General features: G+C 38.6%; 3 protein-coding genes and 1 long non-coding RNA gene across 7 annotated transcripts; 3 read left to right on the forward strand and 1 right to left on the reverse strand.

Annotated features, from left to right (window-relative positions):
- Positions 1 to 1,651: 1,651 nt before the first annotated feature.
- On the forward strand, positions 1,652 to 4,794 carry LOC131768294 (uncharacterized). Its single transcript, XM_066164438.1, has 5 exons — positions 1,652 to 1,735; positions 1,851 to 1,923; positions 2,753 to 2,956; positions 3,886 to 4,035; positions 4,717 to 4,794. Exons 1-5 carry the CDS (start codon positions 1,722 to 1,724, stop codon positions 4,792 to 4,794), a joined length of 519 nt encoding a protein of 172 aa, XP_066020535.1. The 5' UTR covers positions 1,652 to 1,721.
- Positions 4,795 to 8,840: 4,046 nt separating this feature from the next.
- On the forward strand, positions 8,841 to 17,139 carry LOC131768277 (EGF-like repeat and discoidin I-like domain-containing protein 3). Its single transcript, XM_059084011.2, has 9 exons — positions 8,841 to 9,021; positions 11,938 to 12,052; positions 12,511 to 12,721; positions 13,058 to 13,211; positions 13,508 to 13,684; positions 14,069 to 14,183; positions 14,633 to 14,834; positions 15,362 to 15,518; positions 16,036 to 17,139. Exons 1-9 carry the CDS (start codon positions 8,958 to 8,960, stop codon positions 16,302 to 16,304), a joined length of 1,464 nt encoding a protein of 487 aa, XP_058939994.2. The 5' UTR covers positions 8,841 to 8,957; the 3' UTR covers positions 16,305 to 17,139.
- A 2,819-nt stretch (positions 17,140 to 19,958) lies between these two features.
- Positions 19,959 to 24,764, forward strand: LOC136279771 (uncharacterized). Of its 4 annotated transcripts, XM_066163910.1 has the most exons (3): positions 19,959 to 22,521; positions 22,834 to 23,140; positions 23,435 to 24,764. In XM_066163910.1, exons 1-2 carry the CDS (start codon positions 19,967 to 19,969, stop codon positions 23,111 to 23,113), a joined length of 2,835 nt encoding a protein of 944 aa, XP_066020007.1. In that variant the 5' UTR covers positions 19,959 to 19,966; the 3' UTR covers positions 23,114 to 23,140; positions 23,435 to 24,764. The 4 variants fall into 4 exon arrangements, with proteins under 4 accessions (XP_066020007.1, XP_066020006.1, XP_066020008.1 ...); XM_066163909.1 differs by having other exon boundaries at positions 22,834 to 24,764; XM_066163911.1 differs by having other exon boundaries at positions 19,959 to 22,518; positions 22,834 to 24,764.
- On the reverse strand, positions 24,126 to 26,331 carry LOC136279772 (uncharacterized). The gene is made up of 3 exons (XR_010716979.1): positions 26,242 to 26,331; positions 25,253 to 25,358; positions 24,126 to 24,259 (listed from the first exon to the last, which is right to left on the reverse strand). It is a non-coding gene; the product is annotated as an uncharacterized lncRNA (long non-coding RNA).
- Positions 26,332 to 26,369: the final 38 nt, after the last annotated feature.

A 26,369-nucleotide genomic window follows, 5' to 3' on the forward strand; every position in this document is an offset into this window, starting at 1 on the left:
TTTTCTGACGTAAGCGCTCCATTTCTGAACTACAACTCAAAGATTTTCAAGACTCCGCTGCCACTCATTTGAATACAGAGTAAGTGCAGTGAATGGTAAATAGATGTGAGTTGTGCGAAAGTCAGAGTCTCTATCTCAAGGTAAGGCTCGCAGTTACCTACTCTGATTTGCTGTCCGAATGAAATTTAGTTAATCTTGTAGTAAGCTGAATTGCTTTTTGGATTCTTCTTTACTCGCCGGGACGAAAATATTAAGTCTGGAATGCTTGCGAGCATACTGCAAGTGATATAGGCCGCATGAATTTTGAAGAACACTTGCAGAACTCGCTTACCTCCGGGCTGCCATTCATTTTAATATCGCTGCAGATTTCATCTTGTATAATTTTCTGTTATATCAGGTGCAATTTTTCTTGGTTGTTCTTCACGCAAATTCGCTCCCAAATTTACTTATGCATGCTCCAACAATTACGAAACAAACGAATTTTTGAGTTACGTCTTAAATTGACTTATGTTTAATAAATCAGTCAAACAACTCGTGGGCAATTGCTTATGTCTTTGTTTATATATGTCGGTTGGGTGAAAACTTCATTTGTTGATGGTTAAACTTGATAGAGAAGCTAATGTCTATATGTCTGACATCTTCACGACAACAAAGGTTGTTAGTTCACCTTGAGTGCCGAACGAATTGGATTTTAAACCTACTTGAATAATTAGTGTTTCACTATTGAAGATAATCGTGTGTGTAGCCACCATATCATTTAAGACGATTTCTATCTGTCGTGTCTGAAAAGTATCATTATCCTTTAAAATTTAAGTCTTAATTTACGTAAACTGACAGCCGGACTGATTATAAGTTATGGAAGAAAACACGAACTGACTCATCATAGACAAATGAATGAAGGGGTTAAGTTTCTAAGGGAACTGTGGTACTGCATCGGTGAGAGGTGGGGGTGGGGGTGGGGAGTTGATATTGTAAATTGGCCACTGAAGCGAGTTTTAAAGCTGACATTTCGCGCGTCAGCCCTTCGCCAGAGCGAGTAGACGAAAGGTTACCACTCGAAATATCAGCTTTAGGAACTCTCTGCGGTGGCCCAATTACATCATCAACTCAGTTCATGAAACAAAATTGGCTTGTTGACAGACTGACTTACTTACTGATAGAGAGGCCGTCCGAGTGACTGAGTAGCTGCCTGATTGACCGGCTGAATAACTAAGTGGCTTACTGACAACCGAATCATTCTGGCTCTGACTGGCGGACTGTTTTTTTCATCCGTCGCGAGAACGTTTTTATAAATTATGTCCCCGTTAGATTGCTAGGGCGGTTCCAGGATGTACTGAACGGGGGCTCGGCTAAACGTCTGCTGAAGGGAGACTATTCAAGGGGGTCGGGGGCATGCTTCCACCGGAACATTTTGAAATCTAGATCCTCGGAAAGGTAATATCCAGGTTTTTTGAGCCGATGATTGTGGTTAATGCCATTAAAAACAATCTCTGTTTTGAGCTATTTTAAACATATACTGTGTCCATCAAACTCGACAGAAACCGCACGTGTTGAAATGTTTTTCATTTCATTGTAGGGTGTTCGGCCGAACCACCTGAACCAATCCTGGATCCGCCCCAGGATTGGGAGCTATTGTAATAGTACGTTCAGGTGAGCTGTCGCAGCGAGACACTGCGCAGAGCTAAAACAGCTCGCTAATTAATCGGTTTGCTAATGCCATAATGACATTACTGTGGTAAGGTATAATATCAATTTTAGCATTAAGTTATTTTTGCACTTTTGTTTTTATCGTGTTTCGTTTTCCAGGGATTTCAAATAATATAAAACTAAGTGGATCACTTTGTTAACAGGAAGCTAAGAATGGAGATTGTAAACTGGATGTATCTGTTGGATCCCGAGGGAATGCTGAAAATTTTAGAACTGGTGTGTAAAAATATTTACTGTGGAAATGTTAAATTCAATGCTGATCCTAGCAATCTCATTGCCTCTCAGCAGTACGATTTCTTCATGAATCGTATTATTTTTTCTTCCGAGTTGTTTCTTTTTCTCAGCCAATGAAAATGAAAGCCAAAAGCAAAACAACCAATCAGATTACAGATTTCTGTAATGCAATAATTCACAAATCAGTTTTTTTTTCTCTACTGTTACAACTACATCAATACAATTTTGATACAGACCAAAGTCCTGTATTCAGCAGTCAAGTACATTGAGTCTTCAAACTGGCCGTATCTGTTGTGGCATTTTTAACACATTTGAAGGCAATTTTTGAACGACAATACCACTCTTTGGAATCTTAATCATATATGCATAATAATGATGGAGATATAAATCACAAATTTTGTGAAACACACCTCTGCCATAAGAAGGAGTCTGTTTGAATTTTACTGGAAAAGAGGCTCAAATAGAGAATGAGCAAAATTCAATGAGGAGGTGAATTAGTAGCCTGTGTAACTGAAGGTTTTGTAGAGGTCTTCGGCGACGGAGCTGCGATTGGAATGAAAGCTTTTTCTTTTCACGGCTACCACCTTCATTTTCCCTGAATGCCCAAAATACACCTGTTACGCCGACTAAAAATGATAATTTTCAAGCAGCACTGTATGGTTTTATTACCTGAGCACTTTAAAACTCAATCTTGAACCTCAAAGGGCGGAATCTATCGAAGACATCAAATTGATTCGCTTGTCTTGAATCCAGCAAATTAACGCAACGATTACTTTTTTTTCTATTATAAATCATGCTTTCTTAATTTCAGGCCCTTCTGTCAGCCGCTGTCGCATGTACTGCTCAGTACCACAAGGATGCAGATATATCAAACCTGCCTGAATGGCAAACAAACAGGTTAAACCTGTTCTATGTAGTGTTTATCACCGGTCTTGTGACTACTATTTTCCTGTTTGTCAGCTTTCTGTTTAACTTGGATAAGAGATGTGGATCACCAAAAGGATTTACATTTTTTGTAAGTACTTCAATCCATTTTGTTGTGGGACACAGGCTGTGAAATGGGTAGCATACTTTATACCTTAACAGAAGGTGCGGGCTTTGACAAAGGACTATTGTGCTGAGTTCCTAGGTAAGAAACTCAATTCTCACTATGCTCCTCTCCAATTCGGAGAACAGACGACTACCAAAGGATTTTCGGGGAGATACGACGAAATATCGGGTTTAAATTTGATGGCTTGGCATCCCACTTAAGGGAGTAGAGTTGCCCATGGTCTTTTCATGCAACAGAAACCGGCAACAACCATTCGACAGCCATGCTTAATAATAATTATAATAATAATACTTATATAGCGCCGATGTCAATATTGCCATTTTCATCAGCTTGCGGGTGGGTTTCCTTTTACTCCGACTCTTTCACTTCCATTAGTGACGTAAGAGGAAATTTGTCGTTCATTGTAAAGCACAGAGATGGCGAAAAGAAACAAAAATATTAGCAAGGGATTTTCTTCGATTTGATACTCATTTCTCAAATCTTGAAGTGTAAGAAATGCGTGGCAGTTAGAACGAAGAATTAATACCTATATCTTGGTATTGATGGGGTAAGATAGGTCAGGGCTAACAGGGGGACAACTGTTTGGGCAGTGCCCTTCCAGCCTGTGCGAGCTAAACGCAAATTGTTTCTTTAATTAAAACAAATTGTATGCTAAAATTGTTCATTTTTCAGGCTAAACATCTTCATTTCTGTCGATTTTTAGTCTGACTATACAAAAAGTACTAGTTTCTCGAGACAGTTTCCAAGCGTGTCGATGGCCTAATAAAGTTTATATAAAAACATATCCGAGCCATCACCTGGATCTGCCACTGAAATGTCTGTGCCGACTAACTAAAGTATTCTCGACCTTGAATAAATCCTCAATATATTCTTAATGTTTTGCTGCTTTTAAGGTGACCTTGTTCTCACTGACCTGGGCTGTATTCTGTGCTGTTTCATCAGGACTGTTCGGTGAAGTGGTGCTCAGTCTTCAGGAAGACAATTGGGATACATCAAAGGATGAGCGCATTCAGTGGCGCTACCAACATGCTCAAGCAGCTGTGGTAAATATTGTAGACCAAGGGCGTGGCAAAGGGAAAGTCGGGCTGAGGTGTATATCGCTGACCCTCTTCTCTCTGTATCAAGAAAAAATTGATAATTTATGACGAGAGAACATGAACTCATGGTCTCTTATTTGATAAATAAACGATCTAGCTCCCAAGAAGCTACTAATCTATCCCTTTAAAGGATATAAATATTGTGGTATACTTACAATATTATTGCTCAACACGTATCGATGTTCCTAAGTTTCGCAGGCATCTGATTTCTTAGAGTTTGTTTGAGTTCGTGGTGAGTGGACTGCAAAGCAAAATTTTCACTGTAAAGAATCCAGGCGGTGGGTTAACCGCCTTTTCCAGATGGAGGAACAAATTACTTTGGCGAGCTGGTCATCATGAAAGGGGGCTCGTGTGAGTTGTGATTTCCGGGAAATTGTTTTATATTACCTCAAAGCAGAAAAATTAAATTCCACTTTATGAAAATTTCACCGGGTCCACGATCACGTGCACGGATTTGATTAAGCGCTTAACTGATCAGTCTTTCATCCCTGCTAAGTGTCTGGTACCACCAACATCCATTTACAAGTTATTCCCATATAATAGTTTGCAATCTGAATGTATATATCCTTGTACTTAAGTCTTAATGTTGTCTAATTTATTTAATTTTTTTTCTTCTTCGCTTTTTAGATTATTGGTTTTCTGTCTTTCCTGGCGTTTCTTGTTGACGGTATACTTCATTATCGAATCACCAGGTCAACCCAGTGATGAAAAAAAATAAGAAGAATAAAATTAGAAAACTAAACCTAGTACAGATAAGATAATGCAAACCCCCCCCCCCCCCACCCCACGCATGCAATGGTAGTTCCATCTCAGCCTGCTTGCTTAGGCCATGCAACAAACTTCCCAGTTTCTTTTCAGCCTTGCTAATCAAATATCACCCACGGAAGTCCATTTTAATAATCAATAAGAAAAAAATCACACAGACTTCCGTCTGATTTTTCGTATAAACATAACTGTAATTATGCAAAATAAGCCTTTCTGAAAGTTTTTTTGAGCGGTCATGACATGGATCAAAGCTTACAATTTCTTTGCTTCCAGTTCGGAAATGAAAATTACAAGTATTTATGTGCCAAGTCCTTCTCTTAAAATAGAAAAAAGTAAGATTGAGAACCACGCGGGTGGAAAGTCTACCGACAGGACAAAATAATAAAATGTCAGATTCAATATTCAAATTATTTTGATGTCGTAACACATTTAGCAGTACTTTCCTTCACTCAGCTTCGTGTCTCCTAAAAATTTCTGCGCCGTTCCTGATCTATCAAATCGTCGTTGAACTATGAGATGAGGGTGATTATAGACCACTGAGTTTTTGCTGTAAATACAATGACGATTTGAGATTTATTATTTGGCAGACACACAATATTCAAGGCATGTTTCAACACGACCGTTTTCTTTGAGAGGTAATGTATTTTTCCGAAAACAATACGCTCCAAACTCAACTGCAAAGATACAGTCGAAACTGTATTGAGAGGTCACCCACAGGGGAACACTGGGTGACCACTAAATACAGGTAAACCGCCTAATACAGGTTCCACGGAATAGGAGTCTTTTCAAAAACGATAAAAATCGCTATTTTATGCCATAATTGATCACTTAATATACTAAAACTCTCTCAGGAATACTACCAAAATTGATTTCGGGAGATAAAATCGGATTAAATTTTTACTTGGAAGATTATTCTTAATTTCATTTGAGTAGTGTCTCTTTTAATGACCGTTCAGTTCAGGTGGAGGACAATACAAAGGGGCTGTTGGGACTCAATCAAAGGTGAAAATTTCAATAATTAAAGGTAGCAATTTCGTGACTTTGAAAAGCGACCGCTGATATATACAGGGTGACCGCTTACTAAGGTGCCGCTTGATACAGTTTCGACTGTATCTCTTGCTGTAATGCTTTTTAGTTACGAAGACAGAGGCCCTGGCGTTGTTGTTTCTGACTGGTCTCAATTCTCTTTTGCTTTAAATGAAGTATTTCAAGTCACTGAAAATATCTGAGGAATCTCTTATCTTAAATAGTTCAGGTTGTTGACTAAGTGGACAATATCCTAACAGACATCTGAGAAATTTACTAAAAATGAAAAAATTCTTGTTTTCTCGTTAGCCCTCGGTCGAAAAACTCAAGTCGGTTAGTTTACCAAGTTTGTACACTCCTAAAGAACTCCTCATTTTTGCTAAAAGCTGCGTAAAGGATGAAAACTAAACCAATATAAAGTTTTTCCTAGCGTAAATGAGACATATCAGCTATCCACCTCTTTTAAAATCAAACCAAACAACAAAACATCTCTTTCATGAAAATAGCACGCACATTTCAAACAAAAAAAAGATCTTGACTGCAAGATCGAGTGATTTTTAATTTAAGGGTAAGACGCATAGTCGAAAAAACAGGCAGCTCGATGTTTATCTACAGAGACCAAAATTTTCGAATTGAGACAAAAAATATCAGTGAAGCGAAATGATAAATCAACTCTAAGTGAAACAAGAAGGGTTTCGGGTTTCGAGTGACAAGTTGAAATAATTGATGTCCAACGTCATGATGTGTCTCAGTCAGAGAATTCTTCGGTGGACAGTTATTAATTGCCGTCTAACCTTTTGGCTTGGGTGTGGCAGGTTTAAATCGTATTTATCGCACGCGAAGCCATACGATATAAGAATTATCTGGCATGCATATGGTTTTACTGAACTCGCTGGCTCGGGTGAAGAAATAAAGATGTCAAATCAAAGTGGCCATGACAACGAATTTTCACAGAATTGAAAAATGGTATGGAACGAAAAAGGTCTGTCTTGGCGCACCAAAACGTTATTTTAACCCAAGTAGTCATTTAGTCAAGCCTTTTTTTGATACACAAAATATTACAAGATAAACAAACAATCGAAATTTAACTCGTAGTTCAAATACCACGTAATTATTACAATCAATTTGAAATTGCATTTTTTCATCTTTTTTTAAGCAAAGATTTTGCGACAAGAGTTGCACAATTCGCCACAAAATGGCTTGTCGAGTCTTTCATTTTCATTTTGCTGCAACCTATTTGGTTACTTTAAGCAAGCCATGAATTCTGATTGCTATTTTTTTAGTGTTCCATTTTCAATGGCTGGAAAAGGCATGCGATTAAAACGAAAAATAGAGCGATTCGTGTGCAAAATTGCACTGCTATAAGCCAAACAGATGTAGATTGCCACAGGAAGGCAAGGATCACCACTGATTTCAAAGTGATGTGATAAATAAACAAATGTAATCTCACAAAGCTACTATTATAATGAACCTCTCCTAAAAATTAGAACTTTTAAAATCATTTTTCTCTTTATCAACATAGTATACCATTACGATTCTCAAAAATTGTTAAAAAAAATGAGGCTTATGCTTAAGTTGGCGTTGTGAACGTCTTCGTTACCCTGACTCCAAAGTTAACACAGTGCTAATGATAATCGGGGGCTTTTTTCCTCCATCAAGTACCAAAACTGTTAGAAACGGAAACGCCAAGGATGCAGAAAAAATTCCTTAATCTGGGATAAAGACCACTTAACGATAAGAGAGTTCGTAAGCAACACTGACCATCAGTGCGAGTTCCATCCGGAGGAAAGCTCAATAAATTAACCGCTGAAATATTTCTCTCTTTTCTAACACTCGATTATGATACTTTACCCATTAGCAATAGCCCTGAAAGTTGCTAAATAACATTGGTTACATTTGTCATTTTTGATACCTTGAGAGTAAAACATAACTGATTTATAAGGGACTAGTGGTCTCACTTTTCATTCAAAAACATATTTTTACAGCGAACTATATATTTTATGAGGACTAAGATCATCGAAGTTTATTATGTACACAGCTAGAGAAAATTTAACAAAATTAAGATTTTATGGGATGCGACTTTGACAAAACACGCAGTGCTTCTTCAAGCCATTTGGAAACCGGTTATCATGCGAGTTCGTAACATATCGGTGGAGGATGAACACAGTGAAGGGAATGTTGGAAAAAGATACCTCTGACCTTCTGAATAAAGACTAACATTAAAAAATGCGAATGGCTGGTAACTCAAAAGTGTAGTGATCTTTCATCTAATCGCTATTCAATTAAATTTTACTCTCAACTATCGCGAGGAGGAACGCCAAAAGTTGCGTTTAGCTGATGTCTTAGATGGCTTGTTTCAACTCCGTCAACTGTCGAATTAAAGACGATTTATGACCCATTAAGAGAAGAACAGGAGAAACACCCCCCAGGTCTAAGGTTTCATAGCTTGCGACATTTACGAAATTGCTTACAGAGCAAGAGTGACAATTTCAAACAGGCAAACTAGGGAAGAAAGAATCCTGGATGCCGTTCTACGCTATTCATGAAAATTCAGAGTCCGAAAACCTGTTACTTAGCTCTTGTACGAAGTGGCAAAGCGGAAAGCACGTCCCGTTCGAGGATTGCATTGTGTTAAAACCACTCTGCATTGTTCTTTCGCCATTAAAATATTTCTCAGCGCCACCAAGGTGCATTTTCCAGGTTGTTTATGACAAGCGAATGTCCTCTCAGTAACATGTACCGCGCTTGCAGCCCTACAATTTGCTGCCTCCAGACAGTGATCGATCATGATGTATGACTACAACACACCCGGCTCATACTTTCGAGCGTAAACAATGCGCCGCCTTTCCGGTTTTGTCGCTGTGACCCCTTGAGGGCAACAGATTTGCGGATTTTGCGGATTAAATTTGTAATCATATTACAAAGTGAAGATCTATGTGTGAAATCAGAGCCCAAAAACCCTCGCCGAGGTCGAAGCGTGGATCCGTAGAGAAGTGAAGAAGTAGAATTACCTCAAAGAGGTTAAGTTTATTATTTGAAGCTCACTCTTCAAGGCTGGAGTTAAATTCTTTGCGAAGATGCGTTGGACAATTTTTCTCGTGTTTGTTTTATATTTCACAGCCACAGAGGAAGCTATCGCAGGTAAGCTAGTCGAGTAGAGATTATTCACACTTTTCTATCCGTTTTCAAGGTTTTGGTGTCGTTCACAAGAGGGAAAATCCGTGAATTCTGTAGCTTTCCGCAATGTATTTGAAATAAGTGCTCCGATACGCCGCCACGATTGAAAACAGGAATCAGGGTCGATTTCAATTCCACTTGACGGCAAAAAATGTTCCTCGTCTCGTACAGCGGGTGGCAATTAAGCCGCAGTTATAGCAAACATAAGCCCATTATAGGATAGAGAAACTTAAGTTTGACGCCTCTAAACGGCTCAAAAAACGAAATTGCTGTATTTATTAATACTAAGCAATTCGTAGGGCCATGAAGCATTCCTAGATAGTTGGGTGAAACATGGCCGGAAAACCGAAGACTGTTTCCCCATAGCTTAAGGCAGTCTTGACGTATTTCAGTTTGCTTTTCTGATTAATCCACTATCGCGTCCTCCCACAAGTACCAGTTTTGATTAATACCTCTATTTAGCTCTCTTAAATCACTTGTATTCTCACTGAGTTCGTATCCAAATGAGATGAAATCTGAAGTCGGGATTTTTTTCATGTTACAGCACGAGAATGTGCGGTTAACAAAATATTTGTGGGTCTTAATTCACTCTCTCCTTGCCAAGACTTTATTGTTAAATTATCTGAGTGATCTTAGAACGAGTAGAGTTATTTTTCGTTCTCTAATACTATCTCACTTTGAAATTTGTGGCATATAACTTTTAACGAGGAAAATAGTAATGATTTATGTCCATGTAGGCAAGTTAGGAAAGTGATTGTTCGTTTCTTATAAACGCAGCTGGTATTGTAGTCTCGTCTTGCAAACTGAGCATTGACTCCCTTAACTATATTTAAATACGTTAAAGTACACTTCTTCTGTTATAAATTATTGAATCATTTTCATTGAAGCCAGTGCGTAAATGGTGAAAGGAACCCGATAAGATATCTGTGATACACGTCAGCCAAACCATTCGATCAAAGTAACAAACCTGGGCCAAAATGCAAAATACAAACCCGATTTTTAGTCAGTTTTTAAATGGATCCAATCAAATTTAGTCGCGGATCGAAGTCCCTGGACTTTCTGTCTTGATCGGACATCTTTCACACGTGAGTAAAACTGAGTGAACTGTTGAAATGTTTCACTGCTGACGATACGAGCGTTTAACCTTCGCGGCATGCTTTTGTTTAAGGGCGTTGTGGTGATAGTTTTCATTGATCATTCTCTTAACAACTTAAACTGGACAGAAATACAGCTCTTGCAGTATTATTGGTTAACAGTCGAAACTGAACATCTCTGCTTTGAAATGATACAAATGTACTGAAAGACCGCAGGAACAGCGGCACGAAAACAGATCCGAGTGAAGCTGTAGATGTACTTGTCGGTTACTTGTCTGAAAAGCTAATTGACACCAGACTAGAGCTTAAAATGTGCACTTTTGACTAATCAATAAACTTCTTGAGGTTGTTGTGTATTTCGAAAGAATAGCGATGATTTTTCCCACTAAATCGCCTGCATTGAGAGGAATAGGGTTCCTAAACGTTACAAGAAGACACAAAGAAATCGTGTAAAACGAGGGCTTTTGGTCAGCCCTCTATGTGTAATTAGCTTATCGCTTAATCGCAGGTATATGGGCGAAGTTTGGAATATTTCAGCTAGCTAACAATATCTTAGCTCACAATAAAACTGCCAGTCCTCACTGAACGAAATTTACCTAATACCTCTAGAAACAACTGTTTCATTTCATAATTTCGTTCTAAGAATGGCCGAAACTGTTGTGCGATGATTGCAGCCTTTGCACGGCCGCAGTTAGAAGAGACACAAACACTTTCTGAGACACGCGTCGTCCTTTATCAGACAAAGTTTTAATCAAACGGCTCCTCTATGAAATACCCACCAGTTAAATCACTTTTAAGACGATTAAATCAGTTCACCAGGCCCTAGATGTTGAGCATTGCTCCAGTAAACAGGCCTCTTGTTCTGTGATCAATCGATCAGCATTGAGTTGTCGGCTGTCCAGAGTGATGAATAGCTTCAGACAGGTCATTATTTTTCATTAGCAGTTAATTAATTTACTTTTGACAGTTTCCCCCAGCTCGCTATTGTTGTAAAGTAAACACTCTGACTCGGAATTGAATACCCTCCAAGCTATGACCATCCGTTAACATAAGAAAGTAGGGGAGAGTGGCTCAATGGCATTGAGCGCCCACGACAACTGTTCCCCAAATTAGCGAGGAGAAAATAAGAATTTTTCAAATCTATTACGGAAACTGTAATATTTAATTAAGAAAACATGTGTAGAAAGATCAGGTTTCTTCGTGGACCACTGATTTAGAAACACATCAGCGGTGACTGCCATCAACGACTGAAATTTAAGAATAAAGTACCCGTAGAAACCTTTATTTTTACGTCTTCTTTCTGTTGCTCTCACTCTTCCACAGTAATGATCTCTGCAGGAGCACTTATCATTTTGTAATTTTGCTTCTTTCCCAGAAACTTTCTTTAGCGTATCGATTTTGAAAACTTTTAAGCGATGGTCTCTCATTACGTTGACAAAACCATTTTTAATTGGCGTTGCTTTGAAACAGGAGAGCAGTTATTCAACAATTAAGCCCTACACCTGCGACATTCTTCGCTTGCGGAACTGGTTTTGAGTAAGATAAGGGGAGTTAAACATATGGTCATCTGTGTACAAACTGAGATACGGTCACAGCAAAAATGCTAATTAGTCAGCCTCGATTCACATTTTTAGATGACTGCTACCTGACCAACTCATCACCGGCTTGCCCGCTCACTGACTCGCGGACTGACTGAATGACTAACAAGTAGACCATGCCACTGCCGGTGACTTTTACATCCCTCCTAAATCAAAAGAAGTAAGACGAGGCTTTCTATTTTTTTCAGGTTGCTCATCGCCTCTTGGCTTGGCGTCAGGCTCAATACATGACTCGCAGCTTTCGGCATCTACATCCATGAGCGACTGGTTGCTGCCGTCTGCAGGACGACTTCATAACAATTTGTGAGTATCATCAGCACAATAATAAAACTACATTCTGATTTGATGATGTTTTATACGATGTGGAGAGACTAAAGATACATTAAATGGTTCCAAAAGTCTGCACAACTAATTCAATACCTAAGAATTGCATCTGATTGGTTGAGGAAGTGGCGCGAGTCTTCTGGAGTCAGTGCAGCACGAAGCATGTTAGGCAAAACCAATGGAATCATGGATTACTTCCGGCACTCAATTGAAAATTTCTCTGTCTGGTATCCAATTTAAGTATGAAAAGAAATTACCCAATGTAAGTAGAGCAAAAGCAAGAGTTGATTTAGAGAGCCAAAACGAACTTGCAACTGTGTCTGGCGAAGGTGTCATGTGGCTCAATAAAACTAACCTTTCTGGCACAATAAAAGCAGCTGAACAGCAGCTGTCTTTTCAATACAACAGATTAATGCCTTAACATGATTTCATCCTAGAACGTCGAACTCATTCGGGGCTTGGTGTGCAGAAGACGTGGACTTGGATCAGTGGTTTCAAATTGACTTACAGAGGACAACAAACGTGTCAGCTGTAGCTTCTCAGGGAATTGACATCATTATGGCTGGTTACTGGGTGGCGTCATACTCTTTGAACTACAGTTGCGATGGAATCAAATGGCATTCTTATGCCATACAAGGAGTACCTGCTGTAAGTAACAATAAGTTGCGAGAAACTTAGTAAATACGGAGGACTGGGACTAGCACGCTTAACTTCTGATAGACTTGGGTTCTAGCACTCTTACAGTATCTTTCCTTGTCGTGGAGTATAAATGGGCGTCGGCATTGTCAGGAAATCATAATGAGATTTTGGGCAAAAGGTCGGGAGGTGGTGATCTACGATACACCAGCATCTTATTCATTCCAGGAAGAGTAGCAATAATCGTGGTCGTTTCACGCAATAAATGTTAGATAACATTCGGTTAAATGGGCTGCTTAGCTCGAGTACAGACTCAGTAATGACTGTGTTCGACTTTTTTTTTTGCAGATATTTCAGGCAAATAATGATTCTGATAGTGTGGTAACGAACACGCTTTCACCTTCCATATTGGCTCGGTTCATTAGAGTGTTGCCCTTGGAATGGAATCAGCTGGAAACCATTTGTCTGAGACTGGAATTATATGGATGCGAAACAAGCCAAGGTAACAGGAAAAAAGCGAAGATCAATCCATTGAGGATTGGATCATCTACTTTTTAGAGCATAAACGGTGAATGGAAATTATTCGTCAAGGAAGGACCTAGAAATAATTCCAACGGCCAATCAAGTTCAAAGTGAAAAACTCAGTGTTCCAACGAAGACCTTAACAAGCAGGCATAAAAAATCATGACCAAGCGCAGAAAAATTTTGTGACCAAATTTTCTTCAAGTCAGCGTTTTTTGTGCAGAAAAAACTGTTCTTTATATTAACCGACAAAAACATGATACCCTTCTATTTCAGCCTGCCCACACCCTACCAAGGCTACAATGTCACCAAGCCAGGCAGCAGCAGACTCTTCTTCAGTAACCAAGGCTCCATTAACTGGTTTGCCTCCGTTTTCAACGCTGAGTTCTAAGACGGGGAACAGGTCACATAGCACTGACAGCCTAGCCACTGATACAAACACAATTCCCATCGGTAAGTTGATTGCTTCGGTGAAGTCCTCAGTAAATGCTTTTGGCGCTGGTACTTCTACTGACAACTTCTCACGGTCATCTGCTGAACTAACGTGAAATTATTTTCTAAAACGTCCGCTAGGTTGAACCAAATGCAATCTATACGGACCTGTTTGTAGAAATGATATGTTCTCAACAACACCGTGACGTATTGAAACATAAACATCTGTCCAGTGCTTTCTAATCTTGGGGTTTAACCAATCTATGAGGCTTCACAAAACTAGAGTTAACAGAAAATTGCTAAAAGAATCCCACAGTTCATTTAAAGTGCAATAATTCAAAAGTCAAGCTTGTATTATAATTTTCAAAGTGTCTGATTTATTTCTCTCACTACGATTCTCCACAGCATGTTCTTATGCCCTTGGAATGCAGTCTGGTGCGATTAACGAGTCGCAAATAAAAGCTTCCTCTTTCGACAGTGTTTGGACCCGACCATCGGAAGCAAGACTTCATAATCAGTGGTTTGTTAAATAATTTATTACTTAAAAAAGTGTCTTTCGAGTTGCCAGTCGATCAGAACGTCTAGTTGGCATCCTTGGTTTGATATATTGTACCGACTTATATATCAGGACTAAGTAATTAATTAATTTTTTTTTAAGTTAGCACGTGCATTTACCTATAAACTGATAAAAATCTTCACCAATAAAGTTATTGAAATGATAATGTATAAGATATTTATCGCGGGCAATCTCATTTGCTTGTAACCAAACGTTTTTTCAAGTCTAAATCCAAAGAAAGCGGAAAAATACTTAAGTGCTCGGAGTCAACTCTAATCATACTTATGCTGGACTACAAGGTGGCTGAAGGAAAAGTCTTCTCCCCATGGATTGTAAGCTGCATGCCTGTAGGATATCCACGAAACTTTCTGATCAAGCTGTTCTCACGTTCCTCTCTCCTTGTTTCTCTCCAGGAGCCTTAACCATAGATCTCTAGGGGGTTGGTGTGCAGCAGACGCGGATATGAATCCTTTCTTACAAGTGGACCTGTTAAACAACTCTATTGTCACCGCAATAGCCACTCAAGGTGTCCCAGCAAATGGAAACATTGCGTTGAGATACAAACTTAACTACAGCTGTGATGGGATAACTTGGTTTGAATATCAAGAAGGAACGGTAAGTGCTACTCGTGACATGTCTCAGTATAATCAAGATTATCTCTTGTGTCGTCAGTAAAACTGCCTTTGAGCTTACACTGTACCATTCAGATCAATTGATTGGGCATGATTAATGATCACACTTTAGAATACTTTAAGTGAGAATACCTCGTGTATTGTTTGAATATTCATGTGAAGAGTGAGAGCACGTCGCTTAGGTTGAACATGTGAGTCCAAATGCACAGTACCGCAAAATTTAGCCATGTCCACATCCTTCGAGATATTCGTAAGAGGGTTTGACGCTAAACAAGTTGCCATATCGGGATTATCTTAGAGCGGAATAAGGTTTCGAGATTTCAAGAGCAATCAGTCAGTATGAACACTAACACAATCTTGGATCCCTTCGACGCTAAATTGAAATATAGCTCTTCATAGGATATTGGTTTTTCCTACTCTTATCCTGCTTGGCCAGTAACATTTTCAGTAAAAAACTGTTTTGGATCATGCACTTTGACTGACACTCGCATCACATTATTATCTCCCCAGATATTTGAAGGTTATCGCAAAAATTTACGGGCTCGACAAAACAAGCTACCAGTGCCCTTTAGAGCTCGGCTCGTGCGAATTCGACCACTTCTCTCCAGGCAGTACGAAATACCCTGTGTGAGACTAGAAATCTATGGATGTAGTATGGCTAATTCCGGTAAGTGTAACACTTGTTTTGTAGTTACTAGTCAATAACATTGCACAAGGGAGTCATTTCAAATATTACTGTCTTTTCAAATACACTGCGCATCACCTATCATTTAAGGAAACAGAGGGGAATTGCTTTTTCTCAATGAATTATGACTTGTCTTTCTTTCTTTTAGATAAGTCGGAAAATCGACAAAAGTTATGATAATTACTCAGCTAAACGAACACACCACAAGCTTTGAAGATAAATCAATAAATTAAATAATTGACTAATCAATCACATTTTTTCTTCCCAATTAATGGATCATTACTCATTCAATAAATCAATTGAACTAGCAGTGAAGAGTACTTTTAGATTCCTTGTCGTAAAACCTAACCCAAAGTAATCACTGCGGCCAATCAGAAGGGAGAATATCCCATGAAGTCGAGAAGTCAAGTTTGTATTAGATAGGATGATCAATGGATGAATTTATGACTTCATTTTTAAGGATGTGTCATGGTTGTTCATTGTTGTGTTCATTTTTCAGTTTGTGGAACGAAGAATCAGCTAAACACCACGATAAACCCTGATCAACGCTCCACACAGGATACCAAGGCTCGAACAACACATAAGACAACGTCAAGACTGAATCTAAGGCCTACAAGACCAAAGGACATGATTGTAATTGTGCGAGATCATCCAAGTAACGACTCGCTAGGTTATAACTTTATGCCTTCTTCAACAGAGCCACGTCACATTTTCAGTTTATCACTTCCTCTAACTCTAAGTTTTGTCCTCGTAATACTGACTCAGTGATTACTAATGACAGATTCCTGATCAACTTTCTTTCGGAACGGTAGAAACCTTGTGAAAAAATATGTTAATCAAGAACTGGAGGCGGAGGTCTGGAGGTGTGTGGACTGAGTAGTGTCACAAGCCAGAGAAAGTTGACTAGAATCTGGCGCCTTCCAACATTGTAGATATTTCCGGCTAATAATTTAAGCCGTTACGTCAGCGTGGAAAGGAGATGAAAGGGGTAAAATTCGCTTAGCCAGCGGAACAGGCGTAATTTTTTTGCGTTAAGCAGGCGGAGACAAGCGCCAGGCGAGCGCAAAGTGCGGGTGACGAGCGAGGGAAGGAGTGCAGTTCTTCCTTCGTTACGCCTTGCCTCCGATCGACAATTCACTCGAGTGTGAAGCACGACTCCAACGATCCAGCTTTACGCTCTCTGTGCATTTCATGCGCAAATATCATTTTCCCCTCAACCTCCCCTTTGGGCACTAGATCTGCCGGCTAATTAAGATAAGTGCTTACGTTTTAGCTTTATGTAAATACTAAAATTGCTCGGTAAAGAAAAATTCAAGTCGATATTATTTATTGCTGTAAAGCGTACCCTTCTTGCTCTTACTCTCATTGGGTAGAAATGGGTCATCATTCTGATAAACAAGATAAACAAGAAACCATGTTCCGTATTGATCGGAAATTAATTGACTGAATTACTCTTGCATTCAAAAGACCAAGACGCATATAGGAAAGGCAGAAACGTGTAGTTCTGGCGTCATGTCGAAGTGTAAAAATCTGCTCTTGAATTTAATTGCTTCCAACTTTTATTAAGGGTGAATAGCAGCGTCACAATTTCGAAAACAACAAACCCCCTTAATTCAAGAGTACCTTGGAAATATTTAAATAAAGAGTATTTTTCAATTCTGAATCGAGACAGATTTATTATCACGCCATTTTGTTATAAAGCTCAACATCACATGGGGTAAGAGCTGAAAATAAAGAACTGATCCGCATTTCTTTACTTCAGATACGAAAGCTACAGTCGCCCCACCATCCACCCCACCATGACTAATTGCATCCTAAAAAATCTACCAGGATCACCCACACGGGGAGGATTTGTCGTATCATCAGTTTTGCCGATGGTTTAAATCTGCAGCTCGTATGATAATCGGAAATTTTGAAAAATCCCGCGTGTATTTTAAAGCTGTTTCCGCCATTGTTCCAAGGTAGCCATATACGGTCATTGTAATCGTTAAACAAAGCCTGCTCAACTTTCAGCTGATCCGCTTTTCTTGATACGTAGCTTATGCTGGGGAATATTCCCCACCCGGGGTAACAAACGGCTAGCTACAGAGAAACTTAGCGAGTGATGAGGGAGAAAAAGACCAAAGAGACTCTCAGCAAAAACATATTTTGTGTGTAATAACTACCAATCAGTTGAACGGCAATTTTTATTTCAACCCTTTTTTTTAACTTAAAAGCGGCATAAGCACGCTAAAAAAATCGCTTAAACCACAAGCCTTTATCTATCGCAATTCCGCGTCGAATTTCTTTACTTCTTTTGCTGACAGCAAGGCTTCTTTTAACTTTTACCTATGGACTCTCCTCCTTTTTATCTATCTCCATTCACACTCTAATTTTAAACGCAGACAGAGAGTGAATGTCTTCATGTGCAAACGAAATCAGATGTCTGAGGGATCGAGATTCAAGGGCCACGGTGTGTTTCGCCGCAAGAAACCCTTCAGGCGTAATTTATGTTGACATGTAATAACTGGCTATTCACACTCTGGCGGGCTAAAGAATTAAGTTCAAAAATACGTTTTCGTAAATAATTCGGGTGCGTTTCAATATACGTTTTTGTAAACAATTCGCGTGCGTTTCAATATACGTTTATATTTTTTCTTGGAAATTATAGATAAAATAATAATGCTTAGTTTGACATGAAAAAAAAAAATTCCAAAATCTCTGTAATCGAAAGTCTACCATATCCTTAGGCAATTTTGGGCCCCTCTGGAAAATAAAATCTATCATATACCAAAACTGTGGACATAACAACCGTATATTCTTTGGTTTAACTTGAAAGTTCTAAAGCAATGGGATGTTATAAGTTACACGTACCATCTTGACATTATAAAATCATCATGAAGTCATGATAAAAAACAAAATTCAAAGGAATATTTAAGTAACTAGATATACCTATCGATAGAGTGCCAACGAGCGATCAATTTGTGGTTTGATAAGGGGGTTTATGCTGAGGCATAGTTTTTTCCAATTGATAAAAGGGTTTTTAATAAGAGTAACATGGAAACTGTACTAAGGTTTTAAGGGCTTGGTTATATTAACCAAGTCATTTAATAACTTGAACATGTGAAAGGATGTGAATAGTTCTTGTTATTAATGTAACATTATAAAGAATAACATAACAAAGAATATGAATCGTGTTGTATTGTATAACTGTTGCTTTGAAAGAGCATAAAAAAACAATTCTGAATTTTTCATTTACAATGTAACACGTCTTTTCATTGGCTTGAATAGTTCCTTCCTTGCAATTGGCTTAAACTGAGACATCTTACATCTTACACCTTACACCTTACACTTACACTTTTACCAAATGCCGATTCAATGCCGATCGAGAATTTTTTCGCATACACCATTCTTCGCGCGGCACTATTCTCTGCCGCCTCGCCAGCCGAGCGTCTTCGCTCGGCTGGCTCGTTGGCAATTAGATACTTCTCTCCCAATCCTGATAAGACCACAGGAATTGACGCATTGGAATACCAGATAGAGCAGTTTTCGAAAGTAATTGAGATTGCATTGGTTTTGCTTTGCTTTTTTCTGTGATTGATCTGGAAAAAATCCGGCCTCTCTCCACACTTATTAAATGCAAACTTTAAACCAATGACCTATTCATTCACTTATGGGCCTCATGAGCTAAACTGGCCGTTTTGCTTTCCTCTAAACACCACAACAGATTGAGGCTTGTCTTGGGACCAAGCAGTTTGCAAATTTATATATCTTACTTACATAACACACTAGACTATTTCATCAAAGGTATTAAACGGATACACGAAAACAATGGTTCATTAATTAGGAATAGATCACAAACTATGAATGAAGTAAAGAGTAATCAAACTGCATGTGGTCGGGAGGAACACAAAAATTTGCTAGAAGCTAGGAATAAACTTGTTGCTTGCTTACTTGATAGCTAACAAAACGTGCTCTGATACCTAAGCGGTACAATACTAAAATAATTTCACAAGTTCATAAGTTGCCCAAGTTCTATCGAAGACTCATGACTTGCATGCCGAACAAATTGCTCAATCTAGGAGGGACTGATAAGTAACTTGTGTCTACCCAATCCGGATCTCTCCAACATTGATGCCCAGATTAACATTCACTTTGAAACGTTGAGGTCGCAGAGCCGCAGAAATAGCGTTGAGGCCAAGAAAGACCTAGAGCGCCTCTTTCCCTAAAATGCCATTTTTTGCAGGCTGGATATTTCATATTGAAATCCCTTCTTTCAACATTTTCGGTACCTTTTAATTAGAATGACCAGAACGACAAAGAATTTAGACTCGTTCCAGAAGCTTTCGTTTCCCTTGTCCAGCGGTCAATTTGGAGGGAGTAGATTCCGCAACTCAAAGCGTGTCGAGTTTCCCTTCTTTCGTAATGCTAAGATGAACACGGTGTTCAATATGGGAAAGCGCTTTTACGAGAATGTTGAATTGACAGAAGAGCATGGCGAAACAACAAACTCAAAGTTTGCGTTTCCAAGACAATGTTTAGTTTTAGGGGACCCACGCGTTGGCAAGACAAGTCTTGTAAAGTCGCTAACTGGAGGTCTATTTGATCGAACCGAGAAATCGACGCAAGGAATTGATCTTAAGTTGGTGGACCACGAATGGAAAACCTGTGACATGAAGGATCTTATCTTTGGGGACCCGCGGAGATATCTAAAGGCAGCCGACGTGAAAGTAGGAATAATTGGAACTGGAAAGCAACACAGTAAGGTTCTCGTTGGAGAATATGAGTTTCTGATGACAACTAGTCTTCTGCGGTTTTATTTATATTTCTCGGCGATTGTAGCAACATGCCTTTTCATCACCGCAACAGTACTTAAAGTCCCAGCGTCATATCTCTTATTTTACTTCGTTTACTATGAATGCTATGTGTTTCCGATTTGTGATTTTCACTTTGGGAGTAATATAAGATTTATAACCGCCACCATTGCTTTCATTCTGAACAGGCGAGGGCTATTAATTGGGTTATATTCTGCTATGATGATATGCCCTTTCGACTTAAGTTACGTAGAGTTTGCTGGTACTCGCAAATTTCTTATTTTGAGCATATTTGCTGCAATTGCGTTTGTCACTTTGTTCCTATTCGTGGGACCAATACAACTACCCTTCGGCGCTGGTCAACTAGTCAAAAATCAAAACTTTACCAAGTTCCTCTGCATTTGTCGGTTCCCGCTATCAATCTTAATAGGATTGATTTCAGGCTTCGTAGTTGCCATGTCGTTCTGGAGACTGAATGAACTTTGTTATTGGGAGCACGCCGCGATAAAACTTTCAGTAAACTCAACCTCGCATCAGTTTCATGATCTGAAAACTTTGCAGAGGGTAGAAAACTGCACTAATCAAGTTTTTTTTCTTATTTTCTGTTCACTTTTTACTTTTGTGTTTGAATCCCCAAGACACATTTTGGAAACCCCCTGTGTCCGAGCTGTTTTTTTACATTTTATTGAAAAGGACATGAAACGATGGCCTTACATAGTAATGCCTATTTTTGGGCTCTATTATTATACCAGAGTGATATATCACATCCTCACTTCGCCATCCTCGACAATTTACTATTTTGTTGTCTCATTTCCTTTATATGTCTGTATAACATTATTTGACGAATTGTTCTGTGGCAATTCAGATGGTGTTGCAATGGAACTTGTACATCCCTTTGACAGTTGCGTGACACTAGCGCTCATAAGGAATGGAGAAATAAACCCAAAGCTGCTAAGAAGTGCCCTGAAAAGTAAATATCCATTTTTAAAAATGAAGATATTTGATTTTGCAGGTGATAAAGAATATTATAGCTATCATCACATGTTTCTCAAAAGACATGCTCTGTATCTCATTGTATTCAAAATAGCCGACCTTGTAGAAAGTGACTTTCAGAACGTCTGTACTGGACTTCGGTACTGGTTTGAATCTGTCTGTAGTCATGTGCAACCAAAAACACCAATCTTCCTTATCGGAACACACAGCGAACAAATTGGAAAGAAACACTTGGAGATCTTGAATGTCCATTTAAAAAACACTTTTTGGGCGTTCTATTGCGATGAACTCATTGTCAATGACGACGAGGGGTTGATCTTCTTTCCAGTTGAGAACTCAAAAGGTGAAAATGACGTTGGAGTTCAAAAGCTTCGCGACAAAATCATGGCTGCTGCTGAAGAATCCAAACCAACTCTAGATCAGAATGTACCTTTGTCGTGGATAAGAATACAGGATGCGATTATTCAGTTAAGGACAAAAAAAGATGCCAGATACTGTGTGACACTACGTGAATTTCCATGGGCATTTGACAACTACATTCACACCGACTGGTCTATAGAGACCTTGAAGTACTTTCATGAACATGGTCTGGTAGTATACCCTACCCCTAATAAGAATGATGACCTGTCGAACTGGGTTCTACTCAAGCCAGAAATACTGGTGGATATCATCATCCAGCTTGTCACGCCATCACTGCAAATAACCCAACAGAGAGGGTTGAGGAGTGACTGGCAACTTCTCCAGAAAAAGGGAATGCTTACCAAAACCCTCATGAGCAGTATCATTTCCAAAGTAAAGGAGAATGAAGAGGCCATGATTGCATTCCTAGAGGAGTATGATTTGATCTGCCCCTTGACAAACCCAGAAGTCAAAATTGTCAGTTTAAGAGACAAAGAGAGACTCCAGCCAACTCACTTTGTTCCATCCTTGTTACCAAAGTCTCAAGAGGAATGCATCCCAGTATGGCATGATGACAAGAGTGATCAAAAGTTCTTCTTGTTTTTTGAGAGGTTCCTACCAGAATCCTTGTTCCATCGCCTGTTGTCTCGTGCCCACAAGAACAGTCTAGTGGAGTTTGCCAACGGTGCAACTGTTGTGTTCATAGATGTTGGAAAGTTCTGGATGAGTCCTTCGGAACCATACAGGCTTAAGCTAATGAAGAAAGAGAGTCTTATTGAAGTTACATTCAGTACCAGGTAGTTGTATCCCCTTTCCTCACCAACTTAAGGGACTTAAACTTTTCATAATGTTTGGTGGCTTTCAGAAATGATGCTGTGGGTTATTTGCGAAAATGTACATAGTTTTGCTTGGGGAACGTGTGCATTTCTGAGTTTTCTCTAACCAGAATTTTCTTTATACTTAATGACTTGTAACTTGAAGATAGTAATCATGCAAGTGACTTGGCTAAAAATGAAATTTCTTATGGCCAGGCTGGCAATGTGCTTGCAACAAAGTTTTTGTCGAAACCTTTTCTCCACTAATGCTCAACAACACATTCCATTATTTTCCAGCAATAGTCGAGGAAAGAAGCCCTCAGATGTTTTGTGCCACGTGTACTCCATGGTAGATGGGATTTGCAGAAGGAGTTTCCCCTTTGTAAAGTTTCACTGTGGACCTGCTTGCCCCTCAACTAAATGCCCTGGTTACCAAGACAACTACATGCACACACCAAATCATCATTACCGACGACATGTGTTCAATATCATGCCTGGCCGTCAAGTAGATAAGAAAGCCTCTTTGTACTGTGTCAACAAATGTTTTGAAGATGAACTGAAGGACTGGATACCATAGCTGAATGAGCTACCTTAACTTGAAAATGTAAATATAGCAAAACTGTCTCCCACTAAGTTTTCTAAACCATGCTACCAACCTAGGAACCCTGACAACAGACATGTGATCCACTTTCCTTTCCACTGGGTCAATTAGGATATCACTGACATTAAGTCAAACACAAAATAATAAATATGTCTAATTTATCCTGACTGAGAACAACTCCAAAACCAGAAAACAGTACAGCTTAAAACAAAGTTTGTCAGAGTTAATGTGACTTTGCCCAAACAATTTGTGCCTACTCATGCAGCAAATATTACATATTAACTCATTCTTTGTCAGTTTTTGGGCAGAATGAAGATTTCCTGAGGCAGACAAAATTGGTGTGCTTGTGTGAAGAGCCAGAACTGTTTGCAAAACTGGTATTTCCAGTCAGGGAGACAATATACTCTAACTGTTACAAGTCAATATAATATGAGATTTACACATCTCTTGACATAAATTTGTGTTTAAAAAGTTTGTAACATGCAGGTAGGTATAAACTAGGTTCAATTTTTCCAAACTTTTAACAGAAGAACTATGTTGAGGAGACATTCACAATGTCAAACACTTAAATATTCTACATTTAATGATTAGTGGACTGATGATAAACAAGTAAAATATGAATAAATTATGGTAACAATTTCGCCGGTTACACATGTGCATTCATTTTCTTGCACTTAAAATTATTAATATGAAGTTATATAATCCTAAAGAAAAGACTTAGAGCTTTGGCCAGCCACTGCTGTTTTAAGCTGCTCTTCCTCTTTTTCTCAGTATTTCTATAATTTTGAGGAAGATTGTAATTTTAAAATTGTGTAGGATGTGCTTGATGGTATTCTCTAAGGGAAAACAATAATGATATTTAGAGTTACTGTGATATGATTATCTTTAATTTAAAATTTCTCTGTCTCATGTTAATAATTTTCCAGGTGTTGGGTGTTGTTATCTAAATATAGATGGTATAATACACTGGCTTTGTATTTTTCTAAAAATTTTATGTGCTAAACAGACCTTATGGCTACAAGTTACAGAAACTTACACTTTTGGTTACAGTTACCCTTACTACTCATGCCTAAAATATCTAGAAATTAGTACATTTACCTTAGAGATGGCCTTCCTGGAAACCTGGAGACCAAAATGAAAAGAGTTATTAATTCAGTTGATTGCTAAAATTTACAAAAGTATGGTAATGTATAATCAACTTGATTCTTACAAAACCAATCTTAAGCTCAGGCACACACTTAGCTGATAGATTGGACATTATAGATTTCAATTTACCTACACTAATACAATGTTAGCCTACGTAGCAGGCATAATTTTGTCAAGCAAGTGCTCAGTACTTAGCAAAAATTATGGCTACCATCTTTTACTTGAATGGCAGCAGAAGGCTGGCAAGAGAAACAATTCTTACAGACCCCTCCCCACTATTGTCTCTAACTCCAAGTCAAACATGGTCAGTCAAATAAACTAAGCTTATGACATTAGCTCAACCTAATACAACATCTGCACTGCAGGCTAATACAGTATAGAACTATATTATCAAATAATATAGCAATTATCTATGATGATGTGCACTATGATCTTTCTAATGTACTTAAGATTCATCAAGAAGTGTTTCTTTTATAACAGATGGTGGAATAAAATATTTTTGCATCAGCCTTACTTTGTGAAAAATTTAGAAGCATTTTGTGCTTTAGCTCCAACTTATGACCCCCTAAATCATGTGCCAATTAAGTGCCACGACATTGAACATTACTTAATTAAGTAATGTCACCTTATAATTTAGCTGACAGAATATATAGCAGCTGCTCTTCTTAATGGAGATGGAAAACTTACATAACTGCTGTGGTTTAATTTCTGACTTGCGGTTTATATTGTATTTTGCTGTTGCAAACCCATTACAGTTACTATTTACAAAAACAAAATAAAAAACAATCAAAATAAAAAATGAACCACAATGTAACCAAAATGAAGCAAAAGAATTAACAGGATGTATCTTTGGCAGCACTTAGACCCACCTTCTTTGAGCTTAACTCTTACACAACAAATTTGCTACCTGTCTTGTTAGAAACATTGATCAGTTACTATGAGGTAATTTGTTTTTGGTCAAATACTCACACAAAATTATATGGTCTTTCAAAGGAAGGCCTTCTTGAAATCATTCTTTTCTTTAACTTTTAACTCCCATGAGTGACCAAGCCAGAAGTTCTCCTTTTAATATCAACTAGACAAGTGATGAGATTAAAGAAAAATATCAATTTGGGGATAACTAGTTGATCCAATACTAAATTCTCTAAACTAGCAATTATAAGAATTGTATGGTTGACACTAAGGAGGATTACAAATTTGATCTTAACGAAATGGATAGACTAGCAAGGCACACCTTTCGAATGAGATTCATGAACTATGGGAAATTTCAAAGATTTTCAGCTTCCAAGTTACTTAACCCCTGAGAGTGTCTACTATTTAACTTCTCCTTTCAAACTAAACATTAAGGTCAAGATAAAGGAAGCAATCACCAACTTAAAAAGCCCCTAATTGTTAAACAGATTATCCTTTGCAGCACCAAAATAAATGTATAGAGAACAGTATGGAGAATATACATATTTGTGTCAGGATGTAAAGGGTTATTTGTGAACATTTGAAGAAAAACATTGAAACACTGAAACTATGAAATTAACATGGGTGTTATTGTCTAAATCGTTTGGGGCTTATTAGTTGGAGAGTTAATATACAATGTACAGATGGTAACAAAATGTGCAAAAATGATCAACACCAATTATGCAATGACTTAATTTTCATTGAGCATTAAATATGGGATACATAATGTATTAAAAACTAGTCACTAGTCATGCCTCGTGCAAATTAAATCCGGCACTTCTGTGAGACTTTTGAACGCGGGGAATGCCATTTGGATGCTGCTGCCAGGCATATGTTTTGTGACTCGTGGCCATAACTAGCTCATTTGAGTGCCTTCTTAAACATTAAGGTCGCAGAGCCGCATAACCAGCAGCGAGACTTAGAGCGCTCCCGCTCCCCCTCCCCCTAAAAAAAATGCTAACTTTGCAGATGTTTCCTTTTGATACCCCCTTGTACATCCTCAGTACCTTATAATAAGAATGATGGGAGCGAAAAAGAGGTTAGCCTTAATATCTCTGGAATAATCGGAAATCGATCTGAGATGACCTACGCTTTCCCAGATATCCCCGGTCTCGTTCCATGAGCCTTCGTTACC

Source organism: Pocillopora verrucosa, chromosome 3 (assembly GCF_036669915.1).
Source record: "Pocillopora verrucosa isolate sample1 chromosome 3, ASM3666991v2, whole genome shotgun sequence".
Taxonomy (NCBI): domain Eukaryota; kingdom Metazoa; phylum Cnidaria; class Anthozoa; order Scleractinia; family Pocilloporidae; genus Pocillopora; species Pocillopora verrucosa.

Coding starts and splice junctions, on each gene's coding strand:
- LOC131768277 (XM_059084011.2), top strand. CDS start 8,958: ATGCGTTGGACAATTTTTCTCGTGTTTGTTTTATATTTCACAGCCACA. Junction 12,053..12,510: donor GGACGACTTCATAACAATTT/GTGAGTATCATC, acceptor ATTTCATCCTAG/AACGTCGAACTCATTCGGGG. Junction 14,835..15,361: donor TTGAATATCAAGAAGGAACG/GTAAGTGCTACT, acceptor TTATCTCCCCAG/ATATTTGAAGGTTATCGCAA.
- LOC136279771 (XM_066163909.1), top strand. CDS start 19,967: ATGGGAAAGCGCTTTTACGAGAATGTTGAATTGACAGAAGAGCATGGC. Junction 22,522..22,833: donor GTTACATTCAGTACCAGGTA/GTTGTATCCCCT, acceptor ATTATTTTCCAG/CAATAGTCGAGGAAAGAAGC.
- LOC131768294 (XM_066164438.1), top strand. Junction 1,924..2,752: donor TGCTGAAAATTTTAGAACTG/GTGTGTAAAAAT, acceptor TCTTAATTTCAG/GCCCTTCTGTCAGCCGCTGT. Junction 2,957..3,885: donor CAAAAGGATTTACATTTTTT/GTAAGTACTTCA, acceptor GCTGCTTTTAAG/GTGACCTTGTTCTCACTGAC.